General features: G+C 49.3%; 1 protein-coding gene across 2 annotated transcripts in view; it reads left to right on the forward strand.

The window, feature by feature from the left end:
* The window catches only part of LOC144155246 (T-cell leukemia homeobox protein 3-like), an 88,443-nt gene extending 78,000 nt beyond the window's left edge, over nt 1–10,443 (forward strand). For both annotated transcript variants that reach the window (XM_077686568.1, XM_077686569.1), the window contains one exon: nt 7,738–10,443. In XM_077686568.1, coding sequence (XP_077542694.1) covers nt 7,738–8,008 — 271 coding nt within the window. In that variant the 3' untranslated portion in view covers nt 8,009–10,443. The remainder of the gene's footprint in view (nt 1–7,737) is intronic.
* The last annotated feature ends 2,166 nt before the right edge of the window (nt 10,444–12,609 follow it).

A 12,609-nucleotide genomic window follows, 5' to 3' on the forward strand; every position in this document is an offset into this window, starting at 1 on the left:
GTATTCCCCATTTATATGCCCCATATTAATTTTCCTGGACACCCCTTCTAGAAAGGATGTGAATACTTTCATAGAAATTGCATCTCCTTGCCTGAAACTTTCCCTGATGAGGAAATGCTTAGCCTCTCAGTTATTAAGAAGCACTGTACCTGTGTCTTGCAAGCCAGTTGTATACGACATGTACTTCGAAGTAATATGAGGCATACTCCATATACATGTATTCAGAAATATGAAGCATATCTCTTCATACACTTTTTATGAAGAGGTATCGTGCCGAATGGCTTAGTTCCTGCTAAATGCGGTGCTCAGATCTCTCTGCAATTTTGGCCTGATCTAGCGGAACCTGCAGTTCGAAATTTGCAGTCAGTGCATTGACTATCATTGCGCAACTCTGTACTTTCGTAGCTTACTTCTGAACATACTGCCCTCGGAATGCAGGGAAAACTGTGCACTCGCTCTACACTAGTCGAACAGCGAAGACCGTGCGCCGTGAGCCGCATTGGCAGCTTAGACACAAAGTGCTCCTCCCACTGCCCGAACCTCAGAGTAGATTCAAAAATTCTTATTAGTTGCTGCTTGGGCTCCCCTTCCCAAGACAGGAAGATTAGTGAGCGCAACAGTGCAAATCAAAGGATCTCCTGCACAGGCTGTTGAGGTGTACAGGATTAACCTTCATAAAAGTATACTAAAAAAACAACAAAAAAAAGGCCACTCAAGACAAGCGGGAGTATTTGTTGACCGTTGGACTTATTGGTGCGGTAGTGCCGCGGGCAAAGCAGATTACTGACAAGAGGACCATACATTAAAACCCCTTCAGGCAGTTTGCTTGAAAAGCCTGAAGGAGTTTGCGCCACGGCGTGTTTTTTCTCTTAGCTAGCTTACACAAAGCGCAAGGAGGGCAAGTTAGCTGTACCGCCTTTACGCCGGAAAAGCCCGACCTCTGCGGCGAGCGTGTGTACCGTCACGAGGGCGACGGAATATTTCACACGACGCATGCAGAGCTTGTCGCTGCCGCCGCCGCGGCTGCCGAGCATTTCCGACGTTTTGCCGACGAATGGGCGTCTCTTCTGGAAATCGCGCAGCATGATCTGAGAGCCGCATGCGCTTCCGCTGGGCATCAATGAAGCGTTTTCTGGGAATACTCTTCTTGCAGGCCGCCCGGTGCAACCGTCGCCGGGAAGAGCGCGCTGAAAGCGAATTGTGGCGATGGGCGGCGATAAACGGCGGCGCGTGGTGCCTTATCGACGGCCGCGCGGACCGCGGCGCCAACTCCCGGCCGCTGATGCGGCGCTGACACCGTCGTAAAGAACCGAGGAAAAAGTACCCGGATTTCGACTCCGCGCCGGAGAGACCCTCGCTGCGGCGGCTCTTGACTTGATGGAATCTCGGGATTTAAGAGTCGACCGCTTGACTCAGCGGCGTGGACTCATTTCTATATGCTGCTGGCCACCACCACGTTCCCTTTGTGCGGGCGCATTTGTGTCGCTCTTTTTCATGTACGGCAGTCGCGCTCGTTTCTTTGCCGTGGGCGTTATCGTCGGGTGTGTTACGCACCCACTAGCTCCCCCGTGGAAATGGGCACTTTATGTGGGCGACAGCGCCGCGCGCTCCTTTTTTTCCGCCGGCGTTGTTTAGTACACACTGTTGCCTTTTGAAAGCGCAGTATGTCTGTCAAGGCTCCGGATTGCCACAGCCGTTGCTTTTCCCCTCCGTTGTGCTGGAGAACTGAGCGGACTTCGTCTGGCAGCTGGCTCGCTCCTTCGGTACAAAATAGCCGAGTCACTTAATATGTACTGAAACCTGCCCTGCTTGCAACTGGGTCAACCAAATGCAGCAAGGCGGTTCTTAATACATAATAACTCGGAAAAACCAGGATTAACCGGTACCGGGTGGGCAAAAGATACTTCGCCCATTCCGTCGTTTGCTCAAACAAATGCCCTTTGTAACGCAGCATTTCAAAAGCGGCAGTTGAAGCACGACGTCGCGGGCGACAGCTGTCCTTCGCATTGTCCAAAGGTGCATTCTCTTTTCTTTCCTTTCTCGGCGACAAGCTTGCGGAAACGCTTCGGAAAGTAGTGACCCTGTACGCGCTGCACAAGGCGGAAATAGTCCCATTGGCCACAGCAGGTATACGGACCATGTGAGCAATACACATGCTATTCTACGAACATTGCAATTCGTAGTTCTGGTCACTGTAAAAAAATCAATAAGCTTCCATAGCGGCTCTAATACTCTTGGAATCTCATACATACTTCCAACTGGTGATTGTCCTTATCTAGCATTAATAACTCAACACAGTAACTTCGCAACAGAGTACCCGCCGCGGTGGCTCAGTGGCTAAGGCGTTGCGCTGCTGAGCACGAGGACGCGGCATCGATTCCCGGCCGCGGCGGCCGCTTTTCTGATGGAGGCGAAAAGCAAAAACCGTGTATTCGAGGTTTTGGCGCGCTAAAGATCCACCAGTGGTCAAAATTATTCCGGAGCCCACTACTACGGTGCGCCTCCTCGCCTGTGTAGCGTCGGCCCGTTCCTCACAATCAATCAATCAATCAATCAATCAATCAATCAATCAATCAATCAATCAATCAATCAATCAATCAATCAATCAATCAATCAATCAATCAATCAATCAATCAATCAATCAATCAATCAATTCGCAAAAGCGTCCACTTTCCCTTTACTCCTTATATTTTTCTTTGCGACATTACTGCTACTGTTCCGGCCGATCGTCCATCTAACTGCCGAAATCAATCATCCCAATTACTGCCATAATCTTCGTCGCCTTCGTCGACCCAAAGGATTGGCTAAGAAGCTAAATCTGAACAGCCATCCTTGTCTTCCTCGATGCAGTGCATAGGCCAGGCAGCTGAGCGTGAACTTTTACTCCCGTCTTCGCCAACGTTGGCGGCAGTCAACAGAAATGCATGATCCTGAGAAACGCGAAAGCGTTTAGAAGGGCTCTGCGGCACCGCCGGTTGTACAGCGAAACCTAAAGCGAAGTCAAGAATGTCCGCTCATGCAAATAGTTACGTAACCTACAGACCTACACAACATAGCCTGACGCCATGCCATGCGACTCCAAAAGGGCTCTGCAAGTTCACTAGCGCAGATGTGCCCGTTATGGGTCATATAAATAGATACGCATCAAATCGATTCAAATCGAGATTATGTCACTGTTATTCCAAAGTTCGAAAAATAAAAACCCAGATATTAAAAAAAAAGCAGACGAACGATTGGTGACGCCCCAGCCACTTTCCGGCAAGTCTCTATGACGCCACAGAATCTTGTCTTCACGCTTAACGGCCGCTGACAAAAATCCCCTGACAAGAAACATGACCGGGCGAACGTAGTGGCCTCTAGCTTCGTTTGATCGCATCACTTGAATGCTAACATGCAGTTAAAACACTGATAATTATGCTTTAGTGCTGGCCTCCACTCGTCACTCCTGCTCATATTGCGCCACTGCAGCGGAAGTTTTTACCATTTATTGATGTTTTCAGTAAAAAAAAAAAGTATCTCACGGCAAGAATAGAACTAAGTCAGTTGCCAAAGAGTAGTTCTTACAAATTAAACAAAGTTGTGTTTTGTTTTCATGGCTCCTTTACGGGAGACAATCCTGTAATTTTAAAATGTAGGCTTTTGTGCTTGATTAATTGTACAGTGAGTGTATTAAAAATGCAACGTATAAACATACAGCTGCGCTAGGTAGGAGACGACTAGGAAAGAGACACGTGCGGCGTGGATACATTGTGAACAATTAATTAACGTGAAGGCTCATATTTCGCTTCAAACGACGAATTGAAGACAAAAGCGCTCCTCTCTCCTCCGTTGTCCCGCACGCTGAAGACGGGCGGGTCTCGTCGTGGCGAACGTTTCTTCCCTGGCGCCCACGAGGGCACGCTCCACAGTATCCGCCGAGTGCGTCAGCGGGCGTTCGCTAAACTCGCTCGACCTTCACACTTGCTAGGCGCGCCCACCTTCTCCTCTGATGGAGGCACTTAGCGATAACGAGACAGGAACGACGCCTGCTTTTTGAGTCCGAATGTGCACGGTCTTCACGTTTCTCTCCCACCGGCTCGTTTATTCATTTTTCATTCGCTCCGCTTGTCAAAGGCGGCTAAGAGACGGTCGCGCGGAGGGGCCGCCACTTGGAGCTTGCTTTCCGATTTTTTCCCTGCCGAGTGTGGCACTCACAAAGACACGTTACATATCTGAGCCCAAAGAACGCCCCAGAAGGTCTCTCTTCCATCTGGCCTCGTAATGAGTGGTCTGATGCGCGTTTCGCAGCCCCCTCTTTGTTTATTGTCGGCGCTCGCGACGGGCTAATGCACGTGTAGAGGAGCGCGCGCGCTGCTGGTGCCGCTCCCGGCCTGACGGCCGCAGCCGAGACGGAGCGAAGAAAACCGGTCCGTGTGCCGCGCGCGCGGTGCGCCGGGAACCGCGTTTGCACCCGACGGCGGCCGTTATGCGACCGGCGCGTCACACGCGACCGTTCGTGCTGGCGCCGGGACGTTACAATATAGCAGCCCAGGAATGCCCGGCTCGCGAGGTGGCCGCCCAGGTCGAGTGCGACGACCCCCACGTGACTGGTCTGCATCTTGACAGGCACTGACGTCTATTGAGAATAATGGCAGCGCGGGATCGGAAGCACAGGAGGCTTTGCGACAGGCACGGAGAAGACGATTCCGAGCGTGTCCCGTTATTCTCTCAAGAGAGCCGGTGAAATGTCGGCTGAGGTGAGAAATTAAAGGGGGTACAACAAGCGCTTGCACCGCGTGTATAAAGGAGTGGCGGGATAGGCGGGATCAATAGGAGAAGGGGCAGAGGACGGAGAGGGATGCTTTGTTAGCATGAGGCCAGGGACCGGGACTATGGTACGTATAGATGATGTAGAATTGAACGAGAACATGTTTTCCTTGAACTCGTGTAAGGGAAAATCCTTCTGCTTTGCTGTCACCGGTCCCCATGCATGTAAGCGTTATAAACGTCGCTTTCTTTAACCCATAGCTTCCAACATCAGCTTTGCCATCCAAACTCTGCATGCTTTCCTTCTTGAGGTTATTACAGTGCTGCAGTCCACGTGAGCACTTTCCTTCCCCACTGACATGATTTCAATTTGTCTGGCGCTTTTATGCGTAGAAATCCTCCTCGCGTCGTTTATAAGAAGAAGGGTGAGCAGCTCTTGCGTAATTCGTATTCGGTTCTAGACCACTTTCAGAGGAAAGCTGTGTCAGCTGACATTAGGCGGAGTTGGCGGTGCCTTTACATTCGAATGATTGTATGTGCAGCAATCACACAGCAATGATGAACTAAGGCAAGTTTCATTGTTTAGGTTCAGGAAAATGAATGGCTACGATTGATTCTGGGATCGCGTGCGAATACTTAGGACGCTCTTCTCCGCAGCTGACTATAGGCACTTGCTTTTAAAGATGATAGTACTTTTTCGGCTACTTGAATCCGAAAATTTGGTATGTATGTATGTATGTATGTATGTATGTATGTATGTATGTATGTATGTATGTATGTATGTATGTATGTATGTATGTATGTATGTATGTATGTATGTATGTATGTATGTATGTATGTATGTATGTATGTATGTATGTATGTATGTGTGCATGTCCGTCGATTCAACTATCCGATCAAAAGTTAAAAGAGTTCTTGAACGAGAAGTTTGTATCGCGAAAACCTTTCCGAACCACTAAATCTCGAAACATACTTGACATTTGTCAACCTTGTCGAGCAAAAAACAAACCATTAGGCATAATCGAGGCAAAATATCAATGCACAACATGGTACTCGAAGTGTTCTTTTAATCGAAGATAAATATATGCTTGATATTTGCGATACCAAATAATAAATACACGTTGAAAACAATATTTTCATCCAAAAATACAAAAAGAGTTCACGCGAGCCTGGACCTCGTGGCAGTGTTCCAAGTTCAACAGCAACAAAAAATTCCAGTAGACGGCACAAACAGTGCAACGCGGGAAAATTGAATTGAATTTATCAAACCTCCTCCGCGTTTATCGTGGGGAGATCGAAAGGGAGGGGAACAGCATGAGAGTTGAGAGGGGGAGAGAAGAGAGGCATTGGCGTGGTAGGGACGGCAGCAGACTATCGTCTTTCGACGACATTTGCAGCGACGCGAGCAGATACGCGAGCAATAGTTTTTTGAGCCTCATTTTGAATGCTTTTTGGCACAGACGTGCGATGCAGTTGAAATGTAGAACGCATTCAGACGATTCCTTGTAAAAGGGGGGGACAATGCAGGCCGGTGGCAATGCATAAAAAGAACGATATTGCGTAGCGTCAGCTCTGAACAAGATTATTCAAATTGTATTGAGGTCTGCGCAAACTTGCATCCGTACACATTGCCACAGAAATAACTATGCATTATCACAATCAGGGCTAGAAAAAAAACATACATCGAATGTGTCCGAATAGTGCTATTCTTTATCTCGGTTAATTAGCGTTCAATGCTCCGAAGCTGTAATTGGGCTGCTATGAGGTTTGTTGCAGAGGGGTTTGCGGATTAATATAGACCGGCTGGGGATCTTAAGGTGAGCCGAAATCTAAACGCGTGGGTGTTTGTTTTTCATTCCCACCAGAAAAACAGTGGTCTCGGTTGGGATCGAACCTGCGTACTCGTGCCCAGCAGCACAACGCCTTGTCCACTGAGCAACCGAGCTGCGTTATTATTTATCTGCTAACACACCGTTAGTATGCGTGTACGAGTCTACACAGTCTACATGGAACGCCATCGGCGTATATATGAGGCTGTGAATGAAAGTACAAGAGGTTAAATTTGCTATTCACAAACAACCGTAATAATTACCGCTCCGGGTTTCGTCTGTCATCTGTTCTGTGTGGAAAGATGACGTGTGTATGTGTATGTGTGTGTGTGCGTGTGTGTGTGTGTGTGTGGGGGGGGGGTGATCTAAATGCGTTTAGGTGCGCTTTTCATTTTCAGTTGATTAGCGCTTATAACAATACCATGCGTTCAGGAAGACCACGATAGAAAAATATTACAAAGTGTGACGCTGTGGTGGGTTCTCTTGTTATTGAACATATAAACTGATGGTGCAAATGATGTCTCTATTAAGACAGACAAGTTTTCCTTTAGGAGTAATCATGACGCGATTACCTGGTTACTGATTCGGAAGACTTGCTCACTGGCGTGGCGTTATTACAGAGTTACCGTTTTGAATGTTGTACCTGTATCAGTGGTTGATCGACCGTTCAGCTTAAAGGCAATGCTTGAGTGAGTGTCAGAACCATGCAATGCGCGGAAGAGATACGCTTCTTTCAGGCATGGGGGATACCTCGCAGTGCCACCAGGAAGCAGTAAATATCTCTCTAAGGTAAATAATCTTGCCTCGGAACAGCATGGCAAGTTTCATTGGCCGTGCAGAGCTAAAATGTAGTTGGCAGGTGTCACGCTTTAAGCGGCCTAAAACACCGTAACGGTTTCTTTATCCTATGCCCCATGAACAGAGTTAATGATGGGCATTTGAGATAGAGGAGGCCGCGCTACTGCTACCATGGCCGTATGACGACGCACACCGAGTGCGGAACCGCGAGTGCTGCCATGTGAGCGCAGCCATGCACGGCCACGTTAATAACGTTGGATAACGCACCGTAGTGGTGGCTACGGAAAATGTGCGACGTGCGCTGTTCCTGCGCGCTGGGTGGTCCCGCGGAGCGGCCAGCTGAGCGCGCGTCTTTCCTGCGCAGGCGCCAGACAGCGGAGGAGCGCGAAGCGGAGCGGCACGCGGCCAACCGGCTGATGATGTCGCTACAGGCCGAGGTGGTGAGCAAGTCCATCTACGAGGGCGCCCGGGACTCGCTGTGCATGAGCAACGCGTCGCTGCACGCGCTCCAGTCGCTGCAGCCCTGGGCGTCGGAGGCGGCCAACGCTCTACACGCCAGCGCTGCCGCCGAGCGGAGCCAGGCGGCCGCCGCGTACCTGGGCCCGCCGCCGTCGCTCACCTCGCCGCTCTGCTGATGGGCCGCCAAGCGGACTCTGATCTCGGACTACGGGCATTACGCACCCACGCCACCCCGACCCTGAGACGGCTCGGTGCGCTCGCTTGCAATGAACTTCCGAGTGAAGAACGTCGCCTCGAGGCATCCACGATGTGACGCTGTGTGTGCTGTGGGGAGGCCGTTGCTGTGCTGGCCGGTCCTCGTGGCTGGCGTCGCGCGTCGGGTCGTCACGTTGGGCCCGCTATTAGGCATTTTCAGCGCTCCTGCGGGCGTCAAGCGGGCCAACCGCCGTATGCGGGCATGTCAATGTAGATAGCTGAAGTATATGCCGCGTAGGTTTGTCCCCTTCATTGGTCTGGTGACTTGATGACTGAGTAAACGAATTAAACTCTCTCATGGGTACAGCGTGGTAACAGGAATTCTAATGTATGCAATATTAAACCTTTCAGTTAAGGAGAAACAAGGATGCAGGCCAACAACCCGCAATTAAGCCTTACAACACTACACAACAATACTCTTCGCAAGGGCTTGGCTTCTCGATAAAGAGCATTTCTGGCAAGTACAAAGCGCTCTTTGTAGTTATGGTGATATTTCCAGGATGATTGCATGGGTTAATTTATAGACGGCTTTTACTGTCCAGGTGTTGAAAGTTCTCACGAACCTTATTAGCACCATCGTCAAGAATTTGTTTCCCGTGTTCAATGAGGGCTATGTGGAACTATTTGCATCTGAGGCAGAAGTTTAGGGCTTACAGCTTTTAAATGCTCTTTTTTTTTGTTATTGATGCCTTCAGAGGCAAAAAAGTACAACCGCTGAACGATTGGGATTCAATGTAAAGCAAAATCGCATAACATTGCCGTAGACAATGCCTCTATTGGGCTTTACGGTGTATGCAGCTTTCATGCCTATAGCATAAAGGTTGCATGCAGCAAGCTTAACTGGCTAGCAAATAAGATTCTGGCAAGAGCCGTGCCTCACAAAAGACACACAATCACGAGCATCGGAACTATCCAAGGCAAAACCAGGAATTGTAGCGCTGTTAAAGGCCAGGAAAGAACGAGCGAACAAGCAAACCGTGCGCGTGTTATAACTCCTGAGACGCCGACAGAACGGGGCACGTAGGTTCCGTCGCACAGCAAGGCCTCCCTAAAGCGACCTGCATGTCTGTGCGCCGCCAGCTGTGCAGACTGCTGACTGCCGAGTGCTGTGCTCTTTGAAAGTGCCATGACAGCGACACGCGAGGTGTGCAAGAACTGTGTACTAGTCCTCCACGAACACTCTCCGGGCCCGAAATCACACTGCATCCAACTTCGCGAACCCCTTGCAACAGAAACCAGTGTCTTCCGCGTCATGGGACTCTGTGCTGACGACCGTGTTGCCACGCGCTCGACACGTGTAAAGCGTTCCCTTGTTTCGTTATCGGAATTATCGCTGTTCCTCTCTGCCTCCGCGTGGCTTTAGTTCTTTTCGCAAACTGCAGATGTGACTTTCGTAGACCTTTCCTTTTAAAGCAAAAACGCCGACTGTCTCTACCTGCCTTGTGTCTTTATGCTGTTTCCCTTCATTTTTTTTTCTTGCCCCCTCCTTTTTTCCTAATCGGCTGGCCAGTCAGCCGTGCCGCTGCCGTGCGCGTCGGAGCCAAAGAAATGCCATAGACGACGCCGAAGCAGTAGTACAAGGCGATAGACTCAGAGCGCGTCCCCCTAAAAGCCGTGTCCTGGTTATCAGCATGGCGGAGGGAGGCCCGTATTGACTCTCGGCGTAGAGATAAGTGCTGGCCACGCTGAAAAAAACTCGTACACAACAGCAAGTGTTTTCAGAACTGCTATTGGGAGCGCGTGAATATTTGTGTCATTCCTTGTTGGCATTACTTGCCTCAGTGTCTGCCACGACTGCCGTTCTCCCGCTATCGTTTTGTAGGCGGCAAAGGCCTTCGTACCAAGCTAATGAGTCCTGTAGAATGCACTGTTGAGAGTCGCCGCAAGCGGTCGCAGTTTGTTATGTACATTATTGTTTTGTCTGAGCGGGGTTTTTCGCAATTGAAATGGACGTGAGTGCTTTGACGAAGGAACGGGAACAGCGTGCTCATTGTTTCTGTAAAGTATCCCTCAAAAGAAGGAAGGAAGAAAGCAAGCAAGGACATCTACTGCGCCCTTACACCCCAAAGCAGTCGTTAATTAAATCAAATTCGTGCGTGCTTTGCCATAACAGGGAAGTGGACGCCAATACCTATAACTTGCAGATAAATTTAAACTAAATGGCTATTGTATACTGTACAAAACATTAGATAGGCTTGAAGAACACAATTTTTTTTCGGAATTTCCTTGCCCCCACTGCAATGAATGAAGAACAGCACTCGAAGGGCGCTGTAATGCACGACTCAAGGTTTAGACGGTTGTCTTGTATTATATTTGTAATATTTGCATCATAATAAACTCATTCCGTACACATTAAGAGTATGATTTGCGTCATGTGCCGGGTGGTCCTTCGTTATGTTTTATTGTTTTTTTTTGGCATACAGGCCAGAAATTGCGCCAGCTAAGTTGCGTCCCGCATTAACGCAGTGCAATGTGAAAACACTTTCGTCTGCTCCTTCATGTATGGTACTTTTTGTGAAGAGCTACTCAGCGCCAATTCTGCAAAGAAGAGACACCTGGGTAAGTTTAGTTACCTGACTTGTATACGGCCGGCGACGGTCTGCTCCTATCACTATTTATTTTTAACCGCAGCGTTCGTCTCTTCTCAAGTGGTATATGTCAGAGACCTAAAGCGTTTTGCTGCTTCGCCGAAGGACACCGGTTCGATCCCTGCCGCGGCGGCCGTTTTTCCGATGGAGGCGAAAAAAGAAAACATCCATAGGCGGAGATACATCCTCTAGTGCGCTGTTAGAGCTGACTGTGACGCCAAACCTGTTTTGTGGCGGTCATCACGACTGTAGTGAAAGCATGCTTAGGAAGCAGCGTCCATACATGCGACGAGAGGATGATCGCCATATTTGCGGGTAAGGGCTTCAGCCCGAGCTGCACGTCGACCCTCATGCTCAACGGTGTGCATATTGCACAGCGTTGCGAGGGACTGTGAGAAGGTTGCGGCGGTTCTTGGAAACGGAGATCGCGTCTTATGGCGGGTGTAGAAGTGGTGCTTAATAACCTAGATGGTACAGAAGCGGTCGAGCAGTGGAGGTTGTCGAGAGTCATACTCGGTGGTGATCACACATCTCTCGAATGCTGTTATGAACGCCCAGCCGGATAATTCTGGTATTAGACGCGTTAATTGGAAGGACCAACGCCTGCTAGTAGGTTTTGCGAAGGAGGATGTCGAGCTAATCGACTCTGAGGGGTAAGTAGGGCGTTATAAATGGAATACGTCCCTCTGTAAACTAGGGGTGGGCGATTGGTCGATTAACCTTCCGATTAATCGATTAATGCTTTAGTCGCGATTAATTTTTTTAATCGGTTAATCGGTTGAAGTGTAGGGCGCCACGGGAGAAAGGCCTGCTGTCTTCAACCCTGCGTGCGACCCGGCGTTTTTTTTTTTTCGCGTTTTTTACGTTCCACGTACCAGCCTTCTCCTTTCCATTAGCGGCCGCCACCCTCAACTACCGCGTTGCTTTTGTCCAGATCGTCGCTGTCAGTTCCACCGGCGAAGGGGGAACGCATTGCTGTTCACGCCGCGCAGCTCTGAGCAGAAAAATTGGCCGCGTATCTGCTCCTTTCGTTGCAAATGTCGTCAAAAGACGATAGTCTTTATCGGCTATTGCGAAGTAAATGCCTCCCTTCGCTTTGCCGCTCACCTCTCATGTTGTTCCTCTTGCGTCGCGCTCCTCCCAAGGTAAAGACGCCAAAGGTTTGCTTAAATCATTTTAAATTTCCCGCGTTATACTGCTCCAAACCGGGTGTCTCGATGCGAACGCTGCTGTACGGCGGAGACGCGCGTTAATCGAGGCGCCCTACTTCAACGTTTATAGAACCGCGTTTCCCTACTCCACGTGCGTTGCAAGCAGAACGTGGAACCTATCTAGTGGTACCTTGCGTAACTGTTGCCGGTTGATTTCTTCAAATGGCGCAAGAAGCTATAGTGGCGCGGGCGACAGTAGGCGACGGCGAAGTGAATTCTTTTTCTACAGTTGATGAAGTATTTAATTTCGCAAAAGCAAGCATGCTTGATTTTTTTTATAAAGGAACACTGCAAATATCACTTCTGTATTGATTTGCTGTCTCATATTTGCGTAATGTCTTGTTCTTCTTCAACAATGTTGACAAGTATGAACCTTACACCGGACATAGACGGGTAGATTTAGCTGTGACTATATAAGACTAATGGGCAGGCATTGTTTTGCTTTGGCCGGGTGGCTGAATCGAGTCACAGACAGACAGACGGACAGACATACAGACAGACCAAAATTTCTGGATTTAAGGAGCCCAAGAAAGACTATCGTCTTTAAAATGCTGTTTGGGGGTTCGTTTAACCGAAACAACATGCTTCCGCATCGGGGAACCCTCGCAGCGGAAGTGATCGGCGGCGGCTGTTTGAAGAATATACGCTCTCAAAGAGTAGATTGCACAGCACCATTGTACGCTGGCCAACGAACCCTGCGTCCCAAGATGTTTTCCCAAAAAG

The sequence above is a fragment of the Haemaphysalis longicornis genome, unplaced genomic scaffold (assembly GCF_048455015.1).
Source record: "Haemaphysalis longicornis isolate Haplotype H1 unplaced genomic scaffold, Haemaphysalis longicornis Haplotype H1 scaffold_1, whole genome shotgun sequence".
NCBI classification, from domain to species: domain Eukaryota; kingdom Metazoa; phylum Arthropoda; class Arachnida; order Ixodida; family Ixodidae; genus Haemaphysalis; species Haemaphysalis longicornis.